This window comes from Elephantulus edwardii, unplaced genomic scaffold (genome assembly GCF_000299155.1).
Source record: "Elephantulus edwardii isolate Elephantulus edwardi_28Jun2011 unplaced genomic scaffold, EleEdw1.0 scaffold00091, whole genome shotgun sequence".
NCBI lineage: Eukaryota > Metazoa > Chordata > Mammalia > Macroscelidea > Macroscelididae > Elephantulus > Elephantulus edwardii.
In genome coordinates, this window is record NW_006399841.1 from 11,200,496 (window position 1) to 11,226,521 (window position 26,026).

The 26,026-nt window shown below is 42.4% G+C and overlaps 1 protein-coding gene across 1 annotated transcript in view; it reads right to left on the reverse strand.

The window, feature by feature from the left end:
- CNTN3 (contactin 3 (plasmacytoma associated)) overlaps window positions 1-26,026 on the reverse strand; it is a 292,769-nt gene that overhangs the window by 70,257 nt on the left and 196,486 nt on the right. Inside the window, exons 7-10 of the mRNA XM_006890641.1 lie at window positions 24,693-24,877; window positions 21,603-21,739; window positions 20,254-20,383; window positions 18,602-18,752 (exon numbers count right to left, since the gene is read on the reverse strand). Coding sequence (XP_006890703.1) covers window positions 18,602-18,752; window positions 20,254-20,383; window positions 21,603-21,739; window positions 24,693-24,877 — 603 coding nt within the window. The remainder of the gene's footprint in view (window positions 1-18,601; window positions 18,753-20,253; window positions 20,384-21,602; window positions 21,740-24,692; window positions 24,878-26,026) is intronic.

Here is a 26,026-nt window from a genome sequence, read left to right on the forward strand (position 1 = left end):
TCGCTTGCTAAAAGTAAAACGGACTTCATTGAAGCACTCGCTGAAGAAAAGAAAGACCACAGCCTTTGGTTTGGTATGGATTGTACATCAACATAAAGGAAACAAAAATAATCACAACTGGGCCAATAGGCAATGCCATGATAAATGGAGAAAAGTCTGAGGTTGTCAAGGATTTCATTTCACGTGGTCCCACCAATCAACACCCGTGGCGGCAGCAGCCAGCAATTCTGAAGATGTGTTGGCAAATCAGCGGATGAGGACTTTTTAAAAAGTGCTTAAATGCAAGGACGTCAGTTTGAAGATTAAGGCGTGTTTGAATGAAGCTAAAGTATTTTCAGCTGCTCTTATGCATTGGCAAACTGGCCAGTAAATAATGGACACCAAAGAAAAAAATTGATGCTTTTTAACTGTGGTTTTGTCCAAGTAGTGACCATCCGATGAGCTGGCGTAAGAGCACACATTTCTGTATGTGGGAAGTATGGCCAGAATGGTGAGGCTTTGTCTCAGATACTTTGTGCATACAATCGGGAGGGACCAGTCCCTGGCCGAGGACATCATGTTTGGAAAGGAGAAGGCGCATGGATGGAGAGGGAGCTCTTAATGAGCTGGATCAGAGCAGCGACGGCAGGAATGGCCTGAAGCATGGCACAGATTGTGAGACCGGCGCAGGGTGGGGCAGGCTTTCTGCTCAACATTAGTTTGATGTGAGCCAGAGCTGAGCTGACGGGACCCAAGAGCAATGCCCCTGAAGTTCAATCTGAGGCCAGAGGTACTTTGTGGCTTCTGAGCTTCAATGTAGCTTCTATCCTCCTAGCTTGGATATTTACTCTTGACCCTTCTCCAAGCCTTTCAAGCACTGCAACTTCCCTGAGGCCACCATACTGTGAGAGACCACAGGAGGGGCACTAAGAATGTGAGGAGAGAGGAAGCCACACGCCAGGTCAGTCTCCAGCTTCCACAGCTCCACCCCCGACCCTGACTGACCGCAACCACAGAGAAACCTGAGTGGAAGCTGCACCGGTGGCCTCTCCTGAGTGTCTGCCCCAGGGCTACCAGGAGCAGTTGTAAGGAGGCACAAAGTAAGCCGGCTGAGCTTGACCATTACATAAGAGGGATTTGTTACGCAGCAATAGCTAATGTGGAGTGTAGGAGCTAATAAATATTTGATGGCTAAGTGAATGCAGACGTGAACAATTATGATACCGCAGTGATAGAAAAGGACTCTGGGAGTCCAGGTGAGACAACCTCCACGTAAACAGCTGCAATCCACTGTGCTAAGTGCTGCTGTGGACGCCAAACACCACAAGGGGAAGATGGGGGGAAGAGCGGTGCAGCTTGCAGAGGGGGCCAGCGGGCTTCCTGCGGTGAGGAAGAAGAAAACTGGGCCCTGACTGATAGGGGAAGAGGGGGAACCTCAAATTCCACACAGGGGAAAGGAAAAGAATTCTACTCCTTTCATTTAAAAACCATTTAACAATAGTATACATTCTTGTGTTCTGAGGTGAATTTGAACACCTCAGTTCAAACAGTGTCAAAACAGCCCATACTCTTAGTTTGAGTAACTTCACTGACGGCCCTCCAGACCCTCCCCTGGGCTTTTGAGGCAGCAGTTCCCATAGGAGTAGCGTGTTCATCTTCCTCCCTCAGAGATGCCAGTGGATTCGAACCTCGGGACTATAGCAGGACAACTCTCTGTGGACTACATCAGTCCAGGTAAAGCTCCAGGGTTTTGGTTTTGTTTTATTTGTAAATCTTAAACACATTATTGTTGTTGTTACGTGCCATCGAGTTGTAGATGACTCATAACAATCTTACGAATGAAAGTCCTGAACACGTTAGGGTAAAAAAAATTCAAAATTACTTTTATGCAATATTGTAAGACTAGAACACCATTGCTATTATTTTGTCTTAAAATTATGCATGCATGCCAAATTGTGAGGTAATCTGACTAAGCTGTGGGATATCTAGGCTTGCGTGAGAAGTGCTATGTCACCAGAAGGACCTGGTATACACAAATGTTCCCAGAAAAGATTTCCATCAACACAGTTATGAATATATTTATCCAGTTCCAGCGAGTAACTAGCCTGAAGTGGATTCCAATATCCGGCAAATTTAGATTCATTATTCTCTTTTTGTATGAGAATGACACTGATAAAATAATTTTCTTAAAAGGATATTTGGATGGAATGTCTTTATTTAACAAGGTTTTAGGAGTATAAAATGGAACGGAATATTCTAAAGAGGGGGAAGGTTTGTGTTCCCTTTCCGTCTGGCCCACTCTTTTTACTCTTTGGAGGACTGTGCACCGAAACCAAGATAGTGAAGCAGTATTCCACGCAGGCTCTGTGAGGAGGAAGGTGGCAGCAGGATTTGAAGAAGACTTACGCAGATCATACAACCTTGCTTGCTGAAACTGAAGAATACCTGCAGCGCTTGCTGCAGAAGTGAATGACTGTCGTCTTCCATATGGATTCAAGCTCAGTGTCAAGAAGATAGAAATTCTTATCATTGGATCAACTGGTAGCACCATAATGGATGGAGAAGTGATTGGGGTTGTTAACAATTACAGCTTGATCGGCTCCACAACCAACAATGGTATAACTACCAGCAGTCAGGAAATCAAAAGACAAATTGCATTGGGAAAATCTGCTGTCAAGGACCTCTCCAGAGTGCTGAAAAGCAATGATGTCAGTCTAGAGATTAAGGTGCCCCTAATCCAGGTCATGGTCTTTGCAATTACTTGTTATGCTTCAGAGAGCTGGACAATGATGAAGGATGACCAAAGAATCAATGTGTTTGAGTTGTGGTGCTGGAGAAGAATCTTGAACATACCATGGACTGCCAAGAAAACAAACAGGTCTGTCTTGGAGAGGGTGAAACCAAGTCTCTTTGGGAGCTAGGAGTTTGAAGCTCTGTCTCACAAACTTTGGGTATGTGACCAGGAGAAATCAGTCCCTGAGAAGGACATCATGCTCGGAAGGGTGGACGGACAGTGCAGGAGAGGAAGACCCTGGATAAGATGGATTGATACAGTAAATGGGGCGATGGGAGTTGGTGTGTTGGAATTACTGAGACTGGCTCAGGACAGGGCAGGGTTCAGAGCTACTGTACGTAGGGTTGCTATGGGTCACAGCGGACTCAACAGTACATAACAACAACAACAACATTCACCTCAATGGCAACAGCAGTGGGTGCCATTTCCTATGAGGCCACAAAGAAACTACAGGTCTTTCTACATAGTAGGCCTTATGACATGATTTCATATTTTATTCCTATACTTGAACCTTGTTGGGTAAAGAATTCCAATATCCAGAATTTGTGGAAAATGGGGCAGGATCAGAGCTGAAAAGAATTTTTCCTCAAAAATTCTTGTCCTTACTCTGCATTTCAGGGAAGAGTCATTTCTTTTTCTTTTTAAAAAGACAACTATGAGATACCATCTCACCCCAGTCAGAACAGAACAGCAAGCAACAAATGCCGGCGAGGTTGTGGAGAAACTGGAACCCTTATTCACTGTGGGTGGGAGTGTAAAATGGTGCAACCACTATGGAAGGCGGTATGGCGCTTTCTCAAAAAGTTGCAAATAGAGAAAGCATTTGACCCAGCAATTCCACTTCTGGGAATATACCCCAAAGAAACCATAACTGCCACCCAGGCAAATATATGCACACCCATGTTTACTGCAGCTTTGTTCACAATAGCAAGGAGTTGGAAACAACCTAAGTGCCCATCAACAAACTAATGGATAGAGAAGCTGTGATATATTCATACAATGGAATACTATGCTGCATTGAAAAACAAGGAACTCATACAATATTATTCAAAATGGGTGGCCCTGGAGGACATTATGCTGAATGAAGTATCCTAGTCACAAAAAGACAAATACTGCTTGGTGCCACTGTTGTAAAACAGGACTGGCCTTGGGGTTGGGGAGAGACCGAGTAAGATGGGTTCAATAATGTATACTGCATTGAAACAGATGAGGGAGAAAACTGTTTAAAAGGGATATGTGATTAGGTATTTCTGTCATAACAGGAGTCTAGAGCGAAGGCTACATGGAGGAATGGATCTGGGGGAAGGTTTGTAAAACAATGAAAGAATTTTACTTTTCCAAGAGGGTAGTGTACTAGGGGGGAGGGTTGGGAGGGGAGAAATGTGCAACAATGAATGAATGGAAATCCAAAGTCTCTGTAAATTTTTACTGAAATTAATAATAAATTAAAAAAAATAAGTTATAGTAAGGAAGGCAATGGATTTTTAACTGCTCATGCTAATAACACTATATCATGGCACGAAAGAGGAGTAGTGGAACTGTATCCACATTTACAATATTCTTCTTACCAAAACCATTTATGGAAAATAGGAACTGCATTGGAACATGTATCTCTGGATTGGAAATGATCATATTGATAATATTTCTAGCCTTAAACTTAAAAGATTATATTGTTCAAAATTATGTTATATGCTTGTTTAAATGTTTCCCTTTTTTAACAACTGGGATCTAGAGGGAAGAGAAAAGACCAGAGAATGGCCAAAATTATCAGGGCAGCTACTGCTGCCAGTTTAGGGCCTGTGTCAGGAAAAGGAAGTCTTACTCATAAACAATGCCACCCAAAGGTAATAAAGGAGTCGTTTCTTTTAAGTCAAACTCTTGCTAAGAGTGTGTGCCAAGAAAATGCCACTAAACAGACTGAGTAACCCTGCAGGTTGAGAATTCCTGGCCCTGTTTACAAATAAAGAAACCAAGACCCTGAGGTTAAGTAACATGCCCAACACCACATCAGTGGTTAAGCGGCAGAAGCAAGAATTGATCCAGATCTTTCTGTGCTCTTTGCACAAGTTAAATAAGGAGCAAATAAAATTTACATTTAACTTCATCTGACACAGTTAATAATGTGCATAGAAATTAGCACACTGCATGACAATTAGGTATAAATAATTCATGTAAATAATGATACAAATACACACACATTAGCTGAAGCTGCCTGGTGGGTGACACAGAAGCTCTGTTGTTATGGGTGGGAAATAAGGGAGTGGAGTGTGGTAGGGAAACTAAGTATGATTCCTTCCCCAAAGCCCTATCAAATCAGCACTCTTGGACTGCAGACTTTCTCATCGTGATTGTCTTTACCCTTCTAAACCCTCAATTCAGTCTCTTAAAACATGATGGAAATTATGTGTCCGATAGAGTTCTTTCTATTTAGAAAGGGAACAAAAAAGAGAAAGGGCTAATCGAACCCAAACATGGAAGGATTCCGCTCTCAATGTTTGGAGGCACTTGCATATTCTGAATATCCAAATGCTTCACCTCTCCTTTGAGAGAAACATTTTTCTCTTCTAAATTGTATTTCCTTTGAAGGTGAGGGATCACCTTCTATCCAGGAAAGAGCTCAGGTCAATTTTTCTTCCTTGCATGATTCTATGTGAACTTTGCCATTTGCACAACTGGAATAGATGGCTGGTTGCCTCCTGGTGGCATTTCCCCAGCTCTATTACTGGAGAAGAGTGTTGAATATACCATGGACTGCTTGGAGAACAAGCAAGTTCGTCCTGGAGAGGGTGAAGCGAGGCTGCTCCTTGGAGGCAAGGATTCTGAAGCTTTGTCTGACATACTTTGGAAATGTTGCAAGGCGGGATCAGTCCTTGGAGAGGGACATCATGCTTGGGAGGGTGGAGGGACAATGCAGGAGAGGAATATTCTGGATGAGATGGATTGATTCAGTCACTGGAGTAATGGGGATAAGTGGGTCAGAGATGGTGTTATATGCCATTGAGTCGCCTGCGATTCATAGCGACCCTTTGTACAATAGCCCTAAACCCTGCTCTGTCCTGTGCCAATCTTACTATCTCTGACATCATTGCTTTGTTTGTTCCTCCTGGAATTGGCTTCCATTCCCCCTCCTGTGAGATGCTGCCCTTTCCAACTCTGCAGGATTGGGCAAAATGGAATCCTTTGCATACAAGGTCAGCGTGAGTAAGAGCCCACTTAATGATCCCTAATTACAACTTGAATCATAAGGGGTGCCTGACCTTGGCCATGAGATTTTCAGCCTCTTCATTTGTTTGCAAAAGAGGGACAACGAATAGGAAAGATGAAGAATTGTGCTAACAGCACAAGGTGAATTGTGCTACTGGCATGAATATTGAACATATGCAACCAGCATGCTCCTTTTGAAGACAGGAAGGCGACACATCGCATACACTTCAGGCATGTTCTCATACGTCGCCAATCTCTGCAGAAGGGTATCACACTTGGAAGAGAGTCAGCGACAGTGGAGAAGACTTTCAGGGAGATGACCTGACCCCATAGCAGTGACAGTGGACCAAGCACATCGCCAATCACTATGAGTTAGACGGCTGACGATACCCAACAATCAAGTCATCCAAGTTCCTCAACAGCTCCTGTTGCTGATTTATCTTTGTATTTTCCATCTTGGTCATAATCCCAAGAACTGAATAAAGGTGGGAAATTCACGGACAAGACGAAGTACCTTCCCTATAGAAAAGAACAGGGCACCCACCTTGAATCGAATACAATCCAACTCCGGCAAATGGCAGTCACGCACCGTAAATGAAATTCACCCTGTGCTTGAAATTAGAGATTAATTTGGCATCAAGGCTAATGCAGGAAAGGACCACTGAGACCTCAGCTGTGCACCAGAGGGAAGATTCGTTGCAATTCATTGTGCTTTCACACCTAGCTGCCTTCTGTGAGGGAATGAGCAGCTGTTTAGAGGGGTAGAGTTTGAATGATTGGAGGATAAGAGATACAGCCCCTTTGTGATGGGAGCCAATGGGGAGCGGCCAGGGAAGGGAAGAGCATTCTCACAGTACGATGATGACCAAGAGCAACTATAGAAAAAGGAAAAATGCCAAGGAGTGGGAGTGGAGGGGCGAAGGATGGTGCTCTAGAAGGACTCCCTGGGTTTTCTCTTAAGAGCTGGAGCCGAGCAGAAGAGGAACCTAATAGATCTGTCAGATGGTGATAGAGTTCCTGGGCACAACTTTACTCAAGTGAGGCTCTGGCCACTCGTAGTGACAGGGACAGAAACACCGAGTCACTTTTGCTATGACCGTGTTATCCTGGTTAAGGCAAGCGTTTAGATTCTATGTCTGAGGACCATCACTGCTTTGTACAGGTAAACGAGACCTGTTGTCAGTAGTTCTTGATTTTTTACACATCTGTATTGATCTGCTAATGATATTAGGTGGAGATGAATGTAAAATATAATTTTTTTCAAAAAAATATGGTATAACCTTTTCATATTATGTAATTCACCATTTCTAGTGTATAGCTCTGTGGGTCTTAACAAATAAATGCAGCATGTAACCACCAAAGTCAGGATACTGAATTGTTCCTCTCAACAAGTCCCCCTACCAAGATCCCAGTCACTACTCTGTGTGTTTTCTGTTCCTAAAGCTGTCTCTTTTCAAGAATGTCATATAAATCGAACTATAATCCATAAATTCCTAATTGCATTTGAAAGCTAGCTTCTGATTATGCAAAACCAAACCAAACCAACCAACCAACCAACCAACCAACCAAAAAACCCATCAAAAACATTAAGAGTTGGTAAACACATGTCTGGACTTTGACTATTCAATATCTGGAAAAGATATTTATCATTTTTCTAAAAATATTACAAGTCCATACTATTAAATGCTGCACAGAACACTTAGAACCATTTTAATGTGTTTAATTAGAAGTAATGGGGCATTTTGAACCCTCTTCTGAAATGATGGCTGTAATAAACCATTGACGATGGTAAGCAATCGGATTCTGGCATAAGTCCCAATTTTTAATAATTGGCTAACTCATTTTAAACATTACTAAGTGATGGAGATAAAATATTCTTCTAAGCAATCCAACAAACTGCGTCTTCTCAAGTCGTGTGTATGTATATATGAATATGTGTGTGTGTATATATATATATATTTTTTTTTTAATTTTCACTTTTCTTGGCTTAAAGAAGGAAAAGAAAACGGCATGGATTTACGTGAATGATGGCAGGCTCACTAAAGCATTAACCTCTGGCAAAATACTGCTGGCTTTTCAAAGGAAGCAGACGTTTCTGGGTTTGGGTTTTTTAAAATGAATGTTTCATGCAAGGATACAAAAAATAAACAAAATGAGATGAAGATACAAATCCATTACTCAATACTGGATGCTAGTATTTGGAAGCTGAGAATACCTGGACACCACCTGACTTAGGTGGAATTTTATAAATCAAGTATTTAGTGATTTTTATTGTTAATATATTTAAATAAAACCACGAATAGGCATCCTTTTCTCATAGGTTAAACGTTCATCAGTCTATTTTGTCCACTATTTTAATAATATCTACTTCTAGATAATTGTATTCTTTTCCATAGCTTCAGCTACCATGTGTGCTCATGGCATTTCTGTTTCAGTCTGTGTCAAAAGCGTTTCTCCTTAGTTCCAGATCCACAGGTAACTTCTTTCTCTCTCTTCCGTCTCCGTCTCCCTCTCCCCCTCCCTCTTTATCTCTGCCCTTTTGACTATTTGGTAGTATTCTACAGGTGTCAATGTCAAAACATAACTGATAAAGATCCTTGAGAAAGCGAAAGAACAAAGATTGCAAAGAATTAGCCAACCTGCATATTTCAAAGCCGGCTTAGCTTTTCTCTGTCACTTAATGGTGCTTACAGAGCATTAGCTGAAACACGCACATAAGTATTCAGTTAGTTTTTCAATAGACTCTTCAAACTCCAATCAATCCCAACCTGAATCCATCATTTTCTCCTTTACTCTCCACCCTGCAATGCTCACAGTCCCACTAGTCATTGCTTAATTGGAAGTTGAGAATTCACCTCTGACTTCCATCTCCCTTTCCAACCATGAATTCAATCATTTGCTGGGTCCTATTGTCCTGACTTCCTCTGACAGCCTTCAGCACTTCCCTCCATTCTCAATGCCATTTTGCTTGGGCAAGTAGTTTGCAGCCAAGTCTTCCTCCCTCGGCAGTCCACTGCTTTCCACTGCTGACATGTGATCTCTAAAACATAAAACTGACCAGGTAGCGTTTCACTGTGGGGTGTACCATCCAGTCAGAACCAACTCACAGCTGGCCCTCCAGAGTTTTCAGAGGCACTGAAACCCTATAAACTCCATAAAGAAATGATGTTAATTGTAGTACAGAGTTTAGGTCTTTTGTTCATAGGGTCACTGTGTATTCGACTTGATGACACATAACCACTGCTAAATGAGACTAGTGTTGTTCTAGCTGGAGGCACATTCTTCCACTGTGAACATCACTCTTTGTCAATGTGCTGTATGAAGTAACCTGGGTTTGCTGTGATGCTGAACTGTGTGCTATTGGGATATCAAATACCATAATGGTACCATCAATGTGGACAGTGTTTTGTGGAGGTTCCAGTTATAGGACAGGTTTGGAAGTAAGAGTGGCATCCACTTCCTAAACCATGTGCCTATGGGAACTCTGTGAACTTGGAGAAACGATGATAGTTATGGAAAGGTGTTAGGTCTTTTGTTCATAGAGTCGCTATGAGTCAAGCTCAACTCAAAGGCAAACAACAACAACAACAACAACAAATCACATGGGAGGAAACTGCCCATCTTTCTCCTCAAGCAGCTGGTGGATTTGAACTATGTGCCTTTGAGTTGGCAGGGCAACTCTTCCCAGTAAGACACCAGGGTACCATTTCTTTTCTCTTCTGTTGCTTTGCAGTGTCTGTGGAAAAAGTGACGACCAAATATTTATAATCTGGTTTACAGCGTGTGTTAAGTTTCCCAGGTTTGCCATTAACATGTTATCACCATCAGGAAGTTTCAAACTGTGCTCTCTTATAGTTCTGGTCAAATGTCCACCACCAAAAGATGGCGAGGCCACGCCCTCTCTGAAGAGTCCAGAGAAGCTGTTTGTGGGCTGGTTCTTTCTAGCTCTGTCTGGTTGCTGGCAATCCTCAGCCTCCCACGGTTTACGGCATCATGATCTCAATCTGTGCGTCTTTCCACAGGGCTGGCTTCCGTCTGAGTGTCTGTGTCTGTGTGCACCTCTCCTCTCTCTGAGAGCACCTTGGCATGCAAATTTCCCTCCTCTTCAGAGGACACTGGACAGGTCACATGTACAGCCCAGCCTAACCCAGTCTCTTCTTTTACAAACTCTTTTATCAAAATAAGGTTCCATTTATAAACTGTGGGTAGGCATGGATTTTAGGGGTACACTCCAACCATGACAAGTGTTTTGAACTGCTTGTTTCTGGACTACACTCGCCCTGGATCTGCCTGTCTCGTACTTAATGTTTCGGGTGTGCTGGACTCTTGGTCCTCAGACACCTAGGCCGCCCTTTGCCTCTCTGCCTCTGACATGCTGTGTCCTCAGCCTGGAAACTCTTCCCTGGGGAGCCCTAAGTCATAAGTTTCCATCAGTTGTTCTGCAGGAGGAAGATGGGAATCACCTCCTGTGTGATTAACTACCTCTGAAATCCTGCAGCAGGGTCAGCTGTGGGTTCACTCCGACGGGACAGAACACAACCACGATGAACAAGTCCAGCTGAAACGGTGCATCCCACTCCGAGCTGCTAAACGGATTGTCCGAGTTTGATTCTACCAGCGACTTTGTGGGGGAAAGCCTACTCTACCAGCAATTTCATGGCTGGTTGCCATGCGTCAGAACCGACCTGACAGCAGTAGACTTTTCATTTTACAGTCATTCCACTCGCCGATGGCCCGCTCTGGTCACAGGTCCTGACACAGAGCCTTCTTTGGCACTGCCGGAGCGTTCTGTCCTTGGTCAACTCTGTGAGATGACCACGGTCCTGGGCTAACCTCCTGTGTATCTTAAGAACACACACAGGGTGAAGGGCCTTCTCTGGTCAGATCAAGTACTGAGTGTTTAACCCTCAGCAAGCAAGCAGGTGTTTGGAAATGAATGGTGAGCTTTTAAACCTACGAGCCCATCTGCATGGTAGGCAGACCTCCTCACTGTCCTGGAGTCGACTCTGACTCATGTCACCATACAGAACAGAGCACAGCTGCTCCAGAGTGTCTCCAAGGCCACACATCTTCAGGACAGCTGACTGCCACTTCTCAAAGGCTGTGGACTCACGCTTGCCATCAGACGGCCACCTTTCAGTTAGCATGCAAGCACGTAACCACTGTGCCACCAGGACCCCTCATTTGCATAAATCATTGTTATCTACTTAGGCCAACTCTGAACGTCCTTTGGACAGTAATCCCTTTACTACTTTAGCTTGAAATGTTCTCTGAACTTGAAAGCCACACACAGATGTCTTCAAAACGATTCCCTGGATTGGGCATTTCATTGACCGACACCCACAGTTGCCCAAGCTGGTCCACTGCCAAGGTCGCCACTGTCTGAAATAAAGCTTGCAGGCTTTATTGGCAACAGTCAAATGAATCGTGTGATTTACATGCGGTTGATTTTAGTTGTTGTCAGGTTGATTCTGATTCAAGGCAGTCCAGCGTGAAATGAGGCTGTGACCTCTGGGAAGCAGTGATACGCACCTTCCACGAGAATCCAGGATGGTTTGAACCACCAACCTTTTGACTAACAATCAAGAGCTTAACTACGTCCCTTGGATTTCCATAGTAGACATTTATTAGTTTATCTGACTTTAAAAAGTGATATATCTCAATCTTCAAATGTTTTATTGTTTCTTATTTAGATTTATATATGTAAACTATAAGAACATTGGCTTAAAGAAAAGTAGCTGTGCTACCAATAGTTCCTGTGCTTGGGTGAGAAGCTGTTTTCTATATCATTGATCTCTTGTTCACTGACAAATTCAGCCACAAAAAATACAAACTGGAAAAAGAATTAAAACTGTACCATCAAATAGTCCATCAAAAATGTTTTGAAAAACTACTTTATGGCAAAATAAATTTTCCAAATTCTTACTTGAAATTATCTGTCCCCTAAATGAGAGTTAAGCCTGCATTTTGTAAGATGCAGCAGCCCGTGAACGAACAGCCACAATAAATCTACCACTTAATGTGTTTCCTCGGCTTGGCAGAAGCCCGCGACCCAGTCAGAGGGGATAGATGGGACGTCCACTGCCAAGTGAAGGCTGAGGCCCGCTCTGATTTCCCATCGACTTGGAGAGGGCTCCACTCTGCAACTTGTTCATAATTGCTTCCAGCAGCCTCTTCCCTGCACAGCGAGGCCCTGGTTCCTCAGCGTGGTTGCCATCCAAAGAGATGAGAGCAAAGCCCACAGCACCCAGTGTGGGGCAGCCAGCCCAACGGGCCGGCTCCATGAAGACAGGTCCTCGTCAAAGCTCTTTCACATCCCTAAGCTTTTCCTCATTATCCAAAGGGGGTTGTTAGTCATATAGAACACAGTGTCATCAGACTGGAGAACCACAGTGCCCTGACATTTAAGACCATGAGACGCGGTTGTACCAGAAACCAAATTTTATTGGGGCACACTGCCTCCCAGAATTTAATGAAACTCTATTTACTGGCCTCCTTTCTAACTAGGGTCAGGGACTAATTTTTGACCTGTAATGTATAAGGAAGAGTATTCTGTGGAACTTGTGGACATCTCAAGCAGCCACCTCTGTTTCTTCCCATTTGCCTAGGATGTCACTGTGAGGCAGGTGCCTTCGTGGTCCAGGAGGTGAATCCTGTGGAACAGAAGAACCTGCATTGTTGGCTGTTCTTAATTCAAAAGAGAGCTGACCACCTCCAGAGAGAAAACAAAGAAAGCAATCCATTCCATTTCCCTGTGCTCACTATCAGACTTGCTGTTTGTAACACACCCTCATTTAGTGGGTCAGCAGCTGTGTTGCCCACCCAAAGGCATCCAATTCGAATCCACTAGCTACTCAGGGGGACAAGGATGGGCTCCTTTTCTGTCATCTGACATCTGAAAACCCACCAGAGTTCAGCTCTGAGTCCTTTCAGACTCAACAGCAATGAATGAACGAATGAGCAACGACAAACCCTCGGAGCATGTCATCCAGGAACAGCAATGGATGAACAAATGAGCGACGGCAAATCCTCGGAGCATGTCATCCAGGGGAGGTGCTCCTCGGGGATGGGGATCATGCTTGGAGAAGCAGAGTCGGAAAGAGAGAGGAAGACGCTCACCGAGGTCGGCACAGTGGCTGCAGCCAAGATCACAGAAGAGCAGAGACTAAGGATGGTCCAGGGTCAGGCAAGGTTTCAGCCTGTTAGCCACAGAGTCACGGTGAGTCGGAGACACCAACCACAACAGAAACATGCTGGGTGTTTGGAGTCCATGGGTGCTCAGTGCTCAGCCACTAACTGAAAGGCTTGAGGTTCGAATCCACCTAGAGCGGCCTTGGGGGTGCTGCTGATCTGCTTCTGACAGGTGACAGGACAATCCTAGCACAGTTCTGCACATGGGCCACGGGAAATGGAGACTGGCCTGGTGTCTCATGCACAACGCTTACTTTACAGCAACTCTGTGGAACAGGGCGCTCTGGTGGCCTAGTGGTAAGGAGGTGCCCTGCCAACCCAAAGACATGCGGTTTGAATCCACCAGCTGCTCCATGGAAGAATGATGGGCATGCTTCTTCTGTGTGACTTACTGCCTCTGAAAACCCACCGGGCAGCCAGTGGAGAGTCACTTCTGACTCGACGGTACAGAAAAACAGTAAATGAAATAGGAATCATTCTCTTCAGTTTGTGGATGAGGAAACTGAGGGTAAGTGTCAGTACACTGAGACGTTACATTTCTAACTCAGAAATTCTATTCTGAAACTCTAGTCTGTCCTGGAACCATCCTAACACTGTGGTTGTTGCATGCCATTCTGGGCATTTCAGCCCATAGAGACGACATATGACAAAGCAGACCTGCCCGTGGCGGCTTTTCTAGTTGGGCCCTTAACTGAAGGAGATCTTCTAGGTCTTTCTACTGTGGAGGTGGTGGGTGGGTTTGAACTATATGCCTGCCTGCCTTTAAACAGCTGAGTGTTTAACCACTGCAGTGTAAGGGATCCTTGGTTCTACACAATGTCAGTGTAAATTTCTTCCTGTGTGCCTTTAGCTAAATCTCTAAATTTACTGATCTCATTTTTAAATGATGATTAAAATGCTCTATGTGAGATTGTATAACAATGAAAGAATTTTACTTTTGAAAGAGAAGAACAAACTGAAGGTGGGGGGAGGTTGGGCAAGGAGAAAAGTGTAACAATGAATGAATGGAAATCCAAAGTCTTTGTAAACTTTCATTAAAATTAATTTTAAAACCCCCCCAAACTCCAACCCTCTATGCAGGTTACTAGCATGATAGCAAGTGCATTATTATCAGAAAAAAGAATCTAAATTGAATAAAAGAATAAATTTTTTTTTTAAATTCTGAACACAAAAACATCAGCAAATGACTAGGCAGACATAACTTCTAGTATAACCTCAATTGACTAGTTTGTACCAAAAAAACGATTTCTAAGTTGGTTCACAAAATAAAATTTCATATAACAAATTAAATTCTTGTTCCAAAATATTCTTGTCCGTGGCTTAGCGTTTGGTATAACTGTGTTTAATCATGCACTTCACAGCTCTGTCTCCTGCAAGCCCTGCTTTTAATGCGATGTTCTCAATCAAGGACTGGAGAGAAGCCAGTCTTCCTATGCTCAGAGAAAGGAATTTGGGGTGCAACTTGGTTGTATATAATCACATTTTGTCATTTTGGAAAACTAAATTCACATTTGGCACACACCGCAGGTTGCTAATGAGTCCTTACCAATTCTGATGCCAACGTTTTCATATAGTTTTTCAAACTGGCCTAGTGACAAGGAGCTGCACTGCCAACCCGAAGGCACGTGGTTGGAATCCCCCACCTGAAGGATGGACAACCTCCTTCCATGCTATTATACTGCCTTTGAGAACCCAGCGGAGGCTCAGCTATGAGTTGTTTCTATCTTGACAGTATACAACGACATCAGCAGATTAAACAAGTATGGTACAGGGAGAACACCCTGGTAAACGCCTTTCCTAATTTAACCTACACGGAATATCCTTGTTCTGTTCAAAGCACTATTTATTGCCTCATGGATGGGTTCCACATGATCACAGAAAGTGTTCCACAATGCCCACTCTTGGCAGTGTTGTCCATCATGTCATTATCCTCACAGTTGAACTCCCGGTTACAGTAAAACACAGAGAAACAACTTTCTGGTAATCTCAACCTTCAGCCAATGTCCATCTGCTCCCTTCAGCCAGTGTCCATCTGACATCGGCAATGGCGTCCCTTCTTGAATGTCCTCTACTGACTCAGGCTTGAATTTCTGGCAGTTTCCTGCCCATGTAATACCATAACCATTTGCAAATTGTCTTCAGAAAATTTTACTTGCATGCGGTATTGACAGTGTTCAATAATCTTGGCATTTTGTTGCCTTACTTCCTTTGGGATGGACACTTGTATGGATCTCTTCCAACTAGTTCGTATCCTGAAACAGATGACTGAGCACTTCTATCACCGTATTCAACGAGTGAAACATTTGAATTGGTAATTCAATTCAGTTCAGTTCAATTCAATTCAATTCGTTTTTAGTCAATCCTGTGGCCTTGTTTTTAGCCAATGACTTCAGTGCAGCGTGGACTTTTTTGTTTGTTTGTTTGTTTTTATGTACCATACATTCTTTACTGGGCTATCTCCTGAAACAAGGAGGTCTGGCAGTTTAGTGGTAAGAGGTTGTGCTGTCAACGTATAGGTGCACAGTTCAAGTTCACCTGCTGTTTTGCAGGAGGAAGGTGAGCACTGTCCTTCTGTGCAAGGTCCTGCCCCTGAAAACCTGCTGGAGGATCAGCTACGGGTCAGTCCAATGTGACTGCAGCCAACAACTGCCTCTCGAAATGGCTGGATGCCGAGCCGTTCTCTGTGGTGCAGGGCTGTCCCCTCCTCCTCTTCCTCCCTCATCCTTCCGGCTTAGTGTCTATGAAGCCCTTCAATACTGAAACTTGGGGTTTAATTTCTTCTTCTTCAATTCTTCTAGCTTGAAAAGTGCCAAGTCTCTACTTGCCTTTTAGCTTTCAGGTTTTGCATATTTCATGCTCCTACTCCATCTTCCTTAACTCGCCACTGGCATCTTCCTGTCAGCTCTTTTCTGTTCTTCCAATTGCCTCTGTTGCTCTAAGTGGAAAGAAAGTTTCACCATCTGTTTTGAGAACTTTGATCTCGTCTTGCTTTTCTTTTTAATGATCTTTTCTTTATGTGCTCATGTTATTGACGTTAACCTACAACTTGTCTGGTCTTCAGTCATTAATGAAGATTTGTCACTAATTACTTCAAGTGTATCCTCAAGATGCTCTCTAATCAGGCATACTCATTGGACTCAAGGTTGCGCTTGGGTTCTCACAACCTTTTTATTTTCCATTATCTTCACCTTCCTCCTCATTGGGCAGATGGTGCCCAGGAGATCGTCATGAGCACACACAGAATCTGCCTCGCCAAAATTTGCTCCTTTGTTTCTCTGCTACGTGCCATCTAGTTGAGTACAACTCATAGCGACTCTATGAGTAACAGACCTGAACTTTATTATATGTTAATAACATTGTTTTAAGTGGTTAAAACTCTATGCTGTTGCGGATTGCCTTTGAGTCACGCACGACTCATAGCGACCCTATGAACAAAAGGCCCGAAGCCCCTCTACAACTGTTGACATTTATTTATAGGTTAGGAGCAAAGATGCTGGTAACCAGATGCATGGTAAGAGTTTCTGTTGTTTGTGATGTACCTGTGAGTCGGAACCAATTCAGAGCAGACCCTCTCGTGGGTTTTATGAGGCTGTAAATCACAGGGGAGGAGACTGTCCATCTTTCTCCCAAGGAGCAGCCGGTGGATTCTGCCTGCCTTGTGGTTGGCAGCACGACTCTTATGCCAACTGGGCCACTAGAGCTCCCTGGAAGCCTTTAGTATCCAAAATATGTGAGGACTCTGGTGGCTTATTGGTAAGGAATTGTGCTGTTAACCCAAAGGTATGTGGTGTGATTCCACCAGCTGCTCTGCAGGAAAAAGAAAATCTGTTTCCTCCCCTGAGATTTACTGCCCCTGAAAACTCAAGGTGGGGGTTCACCTATGCATGGCACTACTGCTTAAAAGCAAAAAGATAAACAACCCCACAAATACAGCCAAAGGCCTTGAACTGATATTACCATAAAATGATATATCAGTGGTCAATATATATAAAGCTGTTCAATCATTAGTCCTCAGGAAAATCAAATCCAAACCACAGTGATACACCACTTCATACATACTGTTATCACAAAAAGGAAAAACAAGAAATTCTAGTGAAGGTGTGGAGGAATTAAGATCCTCGTATAGTGCGAGTGGCAACGTGAAATATTCTGGTCACTGTAGGGAACAGATTACCATTCCTCAGAAATGTCAGCCACAGAAATTACCACAGGAATCAGCAATTTTTACTCCTAAGTATACACCCAAATGGAAATGCATTTCAGAAGAAACTCTATACCAACATTCATAACAAAATTATGATAACCAAAACAGACACAAAACTTAAGTGTCTGTCCATGAATGAACAGATTGACAAAATGTGGTAAAACCGACAGTCAGTATTACTGAGCCAAAAAGGGGGATGGAATTCAGATACATAAAGATGAAGTTCTGATACATCTGATAGATGAACTGTGACAAGACACTGAGTCACCAAGTCTGGCCCAGAGCCCTACACTTCTGGAGGGACACTGGGAGAAATGAGGGGATACTGTGAAGGGTCACTCTTGGAAAGGGATATCATGCCTGGAAATGTGGAGGGTCAGTGAAAGAGAGGAAAATGTCCAAGGAGATGGATTAGCATCTTAGCCATTAACTGTAACAATGGACTCCAGTGTGTCAGAGCTGAGGAGGACGGCACAGGAGAGGACAGGGGGTCACGTCAGCTGTCACACGGTCACTATGAGTCACAGCCAACTCGATGGCACCTAACAGCAACAAGACCTTTTGGTGATGATAGGAGTTATAAGACTATTACTTAGAGAGCAATTAATACCACTGTAATTAAGAAGAATTTAAAATGCTTAAAGTAACAAATTATTCATTTTTATCACCTCAGCAAAATAAAAAAAAAAATATTTAGTATAAGAAAAGAAAACCATTATATTTTGGTTTATCATTCCCATGTTACTAAAATACTGAATATTCATTTCAGTTACTTGCTGTGTGCCTGGAAGTTAGACACTACATTAGGCTAACAGAAAAATCACCAATGTCTCTGAGTTGTGATGCTGAAAAGGGCTTTTATAATGAAATGGACTTCTATAAGAATAAACAAAAAGGTCTTGACAAAGTTCAATCAGGTGCTCTTTAGAGACAAGGATGGTGAAACTGTCTCTCATACTTTGGGCATGTTGTTGGAAGGGGGCCAACCTTGGAGAAAGAGATCCTTCTGCGAAAGGTGGAGGGGTCAGTGAAAGAAAGGAACATGAGCCTCGACCGGATGGCCTGACACGGTGACTGTATAAACAGGCTCAAGAACATCAGAGACGATGAGGATGGAACAGGAGGAGGCGAGGTTCAGATTCACAATTCATAGGGTCACATGAGTCACAGCCTTCTCAAGAGTGCCTAAGACCAACACAGCAGGCGAGAATAGCTACAGCAAAGAATACCTTCCATTCTCCTGCACAGTCCTATCCCCCCTCTTCCAGAGGGTGTGGGCTCTGGGGGAGGCGCTGGGTCTGCACTCCAGGGTGACCAGGCTGCCCACCTGCACCTGCACCAACTTCTTCATTGGATTCTTCGCAAAATCTGGAGCAGAAGCTGAGGAGACAGATGAAGAGGTCCCATTTAAATGCATGTATTTAATTAAAATTTTTATCTCCCGGCAAATTTAAAGTCTGGACTTTGGCTCCATTTTTATAGTATTCCGAGCCCCGAAAATGTCAGCAATGACCTGACATAAGATTTACTGCACGCCAAGCAGGACTTCAGTGTCGGAAGAGTAATTCATGCAATTATGTTTCCTGGCAAGCTCTAAATCTTGAGACAATTATATTTTACAGGATTGTCAAAGTATTTCCCTGATGTTTTAAACTAGATAAGCCATTAATTTGTTAGTAAAACAGTTCTCAACAAGTTTTTAAAAGTCCGTTGTATGCAGGCAGGAAGAAGGTGACCCTGTCATTGTGACCTTGACACAGTGCCAAGTGCACTTTAGTGTATTGGTGTTAGCTGTCACCAAGTCAAGTACGACCCATAGTGACCTATGAACAACAGATCTGAACCCCGTTCTAGCCTGTACCATCCTCACACTTTCTGACACATTAGAGCCCACTGCAGCAGTCACTGTGTCGATCCACCTGGTTGAGGGTCTTATTCTCCTTCCCCAACCTGCTACCTTTCTGAGCATCATGTCCCTCTCCAAGGAATAACCCCTCCTAGCAATATGCTAGAAGTATATGAAGTGAAGTCTCATCATCTTTGCCTCCAAAGAGCACTCTGGGGGCCTCTTCTCCAGGAGACATTTGTTTGTTCTTTTGGCCGTCTATGGGATGTTCAACACTCTTCTCCAACACCACAACTCAAAGGGTCAATTCTTCTGTCATCCTTATTCATTATCCAGCTCTCAGTTGCATAGCCAGTGATTGGAAAGACCATGGGTTCAATTAGACACACCTTAGTTCTCAAGCTGACATTATTTATTATTCCTCAGTAATTTGGAGAGGTCCCTAACTGCAGACTTCCCTAGTGAAGGAGCATGTTTCATTCAATAGGTGTTCAATGTTTTCACAGTGTAATTTGAGTATTGAATCAATATTAATTTTTTGTTAAAAAGTAAAAAAAAATATAAAACGTTAATACAGTTAAATTTAACTTTCAAGTTAACCCTCCAGAAGGTCCTCTATGATTCAGTTCCAACCTAATGGTAATGAGTTATGTGACTGTGTCAGAGTGGACACACACAGATTTACATCTGGGTCTATGTAATGGAGCTCTGATGACCTGGTGAGTAAGGAGCCGTGCTGTCAACCCCAAGGCAGGTGGTTCGAATCCACCAGCTGCTCCACAGGAGGAAGATGGGCAATCTTCACCTGTGCTGCTTACAAATATTAAGTATAAATACACACCTTTCTATTTATATGTTCATACACATATACCTTGGCTATAATATGGCTTGATTAGAAGTCCTTAGTGACTGTTATGTAATACTGTAGATATTACTAGATACAAGAATTAGGTGAAAAGTAAGTAACATCTTTCTGGTAACAATGGAAGTGTTAAAAAAGAATAACAACAAAGTAGCTGAGAAATGCAACCTTACCGACAACCCTGAGTTCAGCACTGGAGTAGACAAGACCGTGTTTGTTCTCAGCTACGCACTGGAACATGCCAGAATCAGTTACGTTCAGGTCTGATATGGTGAGGGCACCGTTTTCAATCTGTATTCGCTCCTGGGTGATAACAAGAACATCCTGAGAATAGCTTGATAAATCAGCTTAGAAGGAAAATAAACACCATTGACTGTTATTTCAATCATGCATAAATCATCTGTGTTTTCCTCAATCTAACCTGAAATTTAACCTTTTCTCATTGCAACTGTGAGGGATTGATTTACCTCACAGCCACACACATTGACAATACTAATAAATATCCTTCCACCTGCATGTAAATCTGTCAAGTAAATAACAATGCTACAAGTAAAACACTGCCAAATCATCAGCCAAAAAAAAAAGCCATGCAATTGATTTCTTTCTCAGCATTTAAGTAGGTTTTTACCATTTTTTTTTAAAAAACAAAACCAAAAAAAAAAACAACATGCACATTCCATATATTACAAATTCTGTGCATTGAAAAAATATCTTAGAAACCCAAACATTTAAATAATTTAAAAGGTTACATGTAGAAATCTGAGGGAACTTAATTGAGTTAGTACACAATTTTTAAGCAAATTACATGGTTATAGAAGGAAAGTGATGGGGAAAATGAGGACCTAATAGGTAGGGAGCTCTGTGGCCCAGTGGTGAGAAGCTGTGCTGTGATTCCAAAGGCACACAGTTTGAATCCCAAAATTACTCTGGGGAGAAGGACGGGCAGTCTCCTCCTGGGCAGTTCTGATTAGACGGCACAAACAACAAGTAATAGGCATCCAGATAACTGATGTGTTTATTCTGCAGGGACGAAGCAATGTCGTCAAGTCAAAAGGGAAAAAAAAACTACATTCTCTAAGTGATTAAAGGAAGAACCTTTCTGATTCCAATATTCAAAACACACCAGATAGTATCATATAGTAAATTATCAAACTGCCTTTTTCCAGTGAAGTTTTCAGTTTAAAGGCTCACTCCTTGGCATTCCAGACACTTGATTTCCACTCTCCCCACTCCCCGCCGCACCACTCACATGGAGGCACTGTTGCTGTGTTCTGTTGGGTCAGAACCGACCCACAGCTGGCCCTTTAGCAGGATTTCAGACAGTAAATTGCACAAAAAGAGACTGCTCATCTTTCTCCTATGGAGCAGTTTGTGGATTTGAACTCCATAACTTTGTGTTGGCAGCACAGGTCCTTACCAGTAGGCTACCAGAGCTCCCCAGAAACCCAGTTGTAGTAGATGCTAGATGATAGTGCGTTTCCTAGCACAACCAGGAGAAGGGAGATGTACTGGGTAACCGTACCTCTAGCTCGAGAGAATCTCCGTTTTTCAGCCATCGGTAGGAGGGTTTGGGCTTCCCACTCGCCCGGCATTCCCAGAACAGACTGTCCTCCACAGCTGCTTCCACATCTTTTATAGTCTGCACCCAGTGAGGCTTTGCTGCATGGAGACAACAAGCAAGCAAATAAAAAAAGCCATCCAGCTAAAAAAGAATAGTGGACACATGTGCTGGTCAGCAGTGGATAAAAGCTTAAAGCAATGGCTTAAATGCAGCATAAAGATGAAAATCTATTTCCCTCAGTATTTGCTGAGTTTGGGGTTGAGACTTAGGTGTGGCCGTTGCTCACAACTGGGTGTGAGCAGATTGGATTTGGCCTCATATTTAAAAAGGCATTTGGCCGCCAGTCTGGGGAGATGAGTAGAATAGCCGAATTCTGCAAAGGTATGTTTGGGGTTGAGACTTGGGTGTGGCCGTTGCTTGCACTGGGTGTAAGCTGACTGGATTTGGCCTCCTATTTTAAAAGGCATTTGGAAAAAGAAAAATGGAAAAAAGACATTTGGGTCCTCAGGCTGCTGATTTTGTGGTGTTCCTGAATAAAACAAGTTTGGAAGCAGGAGTGGCATCCACTTAAAAAAAAAAAAATAGTCCTTGCCTCTAGAAACTGAACTTGGAGAAAAGAGGAAAGTTTTGTGTTTAAGACTTTTGTTCATAGGATCACTATCGGTTGTCTTCAACTTGACGGCACTTAACAACAACAACATTTACAAAGTGGGTATATGAAACATGGCGTTTAATCCCATGGACTGTACAAAGGACAAGTATGTATTGGAAATAGTACAGCCAGAGTGCTCCTTGTAGGGAAGGCTGGTCTCGCATACTTTGGACTCATTACTAGAAGAGGTCAGTTCTTGGAAATGGACATCGTGCTTGGGAAGGCAGAGGTTCAGGGAAGGAAGGGAAGACCCTTAATAATGTGGACTGATTAATGAATGAACATAACGTTGGTTCTTGAGTAGTGGTGGGCTCAAGTGTGTCAGAGAGATGAAGATGTCACAGGATAGGGCAGGGTTCAGATCTATTGTTCATACAGTCGCTATGAGTCATTGTAGACTTGGTATGGTTAACAACATTATTTTAGCCATTTCTAGTTTGAAGAAGGAGGCTGTAATCTGTCATTAATTAAGATAGACTTATTAAGCTTTATTTTAAAAATTATTCAACTGTTAGTAGATAATTAAGTGTCCCTGAGTGTTCCAAATAGTTAGAATGCTGGTGGTTCAGATCCACTTAGAGATGCCACAGATGGTTCTGGTGAACTGCTTTGGAAAGGTCACACCCACAGAGCACATTTCTCCTCTGCCACCCACAGGGTCACCAGGAGTCACAATCGACTCCTTGATAACAGGTTCAAGATTTTAACAATTTTCTTCTCGTTTCTCTTTGGATAGAGGTAAACACATTTGATATTTATTTTCCAAGTGCATGCCTGAATCATAAGATCATGCCGATAATGAATTAATACATGAGTGACAGCAGGGAGAGTCTTAATTACACACAGAAAATTAACATCCAGAGAAGAGAAACTTCTACAGTGAAGGGAAAAAAAAAATATTTTCCTCAAGTTAGAAATAACTCTTAATTAAATACAAATGAGTGAGCATCTTATGAACCTCTGTGCAAATTAAAATGAAGGCAGAAAAGATGGATAAATTGGTTCCATTTGAATCATAATATGATTTTTTTAAACAAGAAAAACGAAATAAGCCAAGCAACTTTAAATTATGTATGCAAATCACTTTGATCAAGTGGAGTTATAATTTTCTCTTACGTTTCAGAAGATATTTAGAAAACTCTTTTTGCCGATGGAAGCAACATACTACTTACAATGGAAGTCATTCAATACACGGCACTCTCAGCCAAGTCTCAGCTTGCATTTTAGGTCCAACACTGGGAGGTGTGATGTCTTGGTGCTTTCACATTGCATTATGCATGTGATGTCTACTGTGGAATTTACATTTGCATCCCCCACGTGGAGACATAGTTTAGGTGTCTCTATTTAACTGCAACCAGGAGGAAGGTTTGTCTTTCCATTTCAATCTCAAGAAATTATCTTTTTTATAAACGAAACTGAAATGGAACTAAAGCAATTGAGCTTTTATAGAAAATGCATGATTTGTGCTTGCTTCTATTTTGCTTTTTAAAAAAGTAATTATGGAAATTACTTGTCCAATATGAAATGTAGTTCATTCCTAAATAATTTCTCTCTTTTTTATGTTAAAAGTTATTTTCTTTCAGAAATTATCAGCCACGAATGAAATGAGATTATCTTTGATTTTCAACTGTGTGGGTGATTCTCAATATTTCTAATAACTAAATAGAAATATATGTGCTCTGAGTTTAAGTGATAATTCCAGCAGTTCCTTTTTTTTAAACATTTTTAAGGGAGTTGAAAAACCAATTCTTAAGGAAAAAATTAGGAATATAATTTTCCTACAAACAAACTTTAAGTAAAGGTAACATTATTATCCTTTATTTACTTAATCTGTGTAGTACATGAAACAACTATAGTTGCAGATTAAAGGCAGCTAACAACGTAAAGACACATTATCAGAAGGGAGATAATCGTGGTGAAGAACTCGCAAAGAGCTTGTGTTGATTTGGTTTGTCTAATGTGAAAGAGGACCTCTGTCCTGAAGACAGAAGCTTTCTTTTTAGTAAGTGCCAAAGATTACACAATGCCACATTTTCTACAGGACAGAAGAACTCCCTTCCTACCGTGTTTAATAGTGTAAAACACTATCCTCGGGAGAAATGTAAAAAAAAAATTGAATATTGTAGGAATCATTTAAATAAATGCAAAAGGAAATGGTTTTAAGCTTTATATTCATTGTAGAATATTGTTTCTAATTTCTTGTACGATTTGATGTTTTGGTTTCTGATTAAGTAAACTTCCTCTTTAATTAAGGTCTAGAACAAAACAACCCAGACTGAGATTCAGACTGAAATTGTGGCATGCCATGTTCCCTGACCCCAAAAGCAATGGCAGTGAGATTTTCTAGAGGAAAGGCGAAGAAGACAGAAGTGACAGGTCTGCCCACCGAGGACGCTCACCATAGTAAGTCAGACGGCCCCTGGCAACGTTCTTCCCACGGGAATTCTCAGCGATGCACTCATAGGAACCTGTGTCTTCCTGCTGAAAACTGGGTATTTCAAGCACCCCGTTGAACTTCCTCAGTTTAATTTTACTGGGAAATGGCAGGCCATCACTTCTTCTCCAGTTAATCTGAGGCACAGGACTAAGAAAAAGAGTCAAGCCACTTACTTTTAGTGAACGGGTAACACTTTTTCTGGCTTGACAAAATGAAATTTTGGTGAGGACAACAAAAAACACAGGTTTCAAACACAGACCACCCCCAGTTGTCAACTATTGTAGAGTTTATCATTCAAAATATCGTTTCTGGCCCCTGAACTTGACTTTACCACGTGTGTGGGTGGGAGTATGCGAGTAGGGCATGTTAGCCTTCTCACAAAGGGACTGGCTCTCTTACCAATCCACAAGGGGGTTAAATGGAACAATCTAGCAGCAGAAAGAGACCTTTCGTGCCAGTGAAGAAGCGGCAGCAAGACAATGTAGCATATCCTGTGGGCCCAGAAATTCCTGCTCCAGTTACCCCGACCGCAGCTGCAGGACAGCCAAACCAAGAATCCACAGGAAAAGAGCTCCCTGGGACTGCTACCCCCACAGGCAGAACCAGAGCTAAGCTAAGTGCCTTTGCTCAAGTTTGTTGGACAATTCGGGGTTGGGGGCAATAATAGCAGGACTGATAACTTTGTTTCATAGGCCTAAAGCCACGAGGCTCAAGGCTGACATGCCTGCAAATGCATTTTGAAAGCTGTCCTGATCGAATGACTGTATTTGGCTACTAAGCTGAATTATATAGCCAGCCCTTTTGAGCTCCCTAATATGGTTCTGCGAGGTCTGTGAACGGTCACATTGGATTCTGGACCCAGCAAAGCAGTAAAACAGAAGTAGCAGCAAGAAGACAGGAGCATGTCTGACCTGGTGGAACTAGTTTTGTGTCCCTGATGCTATTAACAGGAACAGTTCCCTTCTGTAAAGTGGGGAAAGGTCAGACAGGACTATCCCCCTGTGATCCTTGCTCTTTTTAGAACTACACTGCCTGCATAAGCCTGATGCAAAGATCTCGTCTTTAAATTGATGTTCTAATAAAGAAATAGTGCAATTTCCTGTGTTAATTATGATTGGGGGGGAATGCAAAGGAAAAAAATAGCACTGATCTATTTTATGAAATTAAGAAGGCATAGTCATTTTCTTCAAATTACCTTTAAAGTTTAAAATTAAATTACATATGTGCATTTTTCCTGTGCTTTATTTTTTCTTTGCTTTAAATGAAAGTAAATTTTAATAAAGAAGGAAAAGGAAG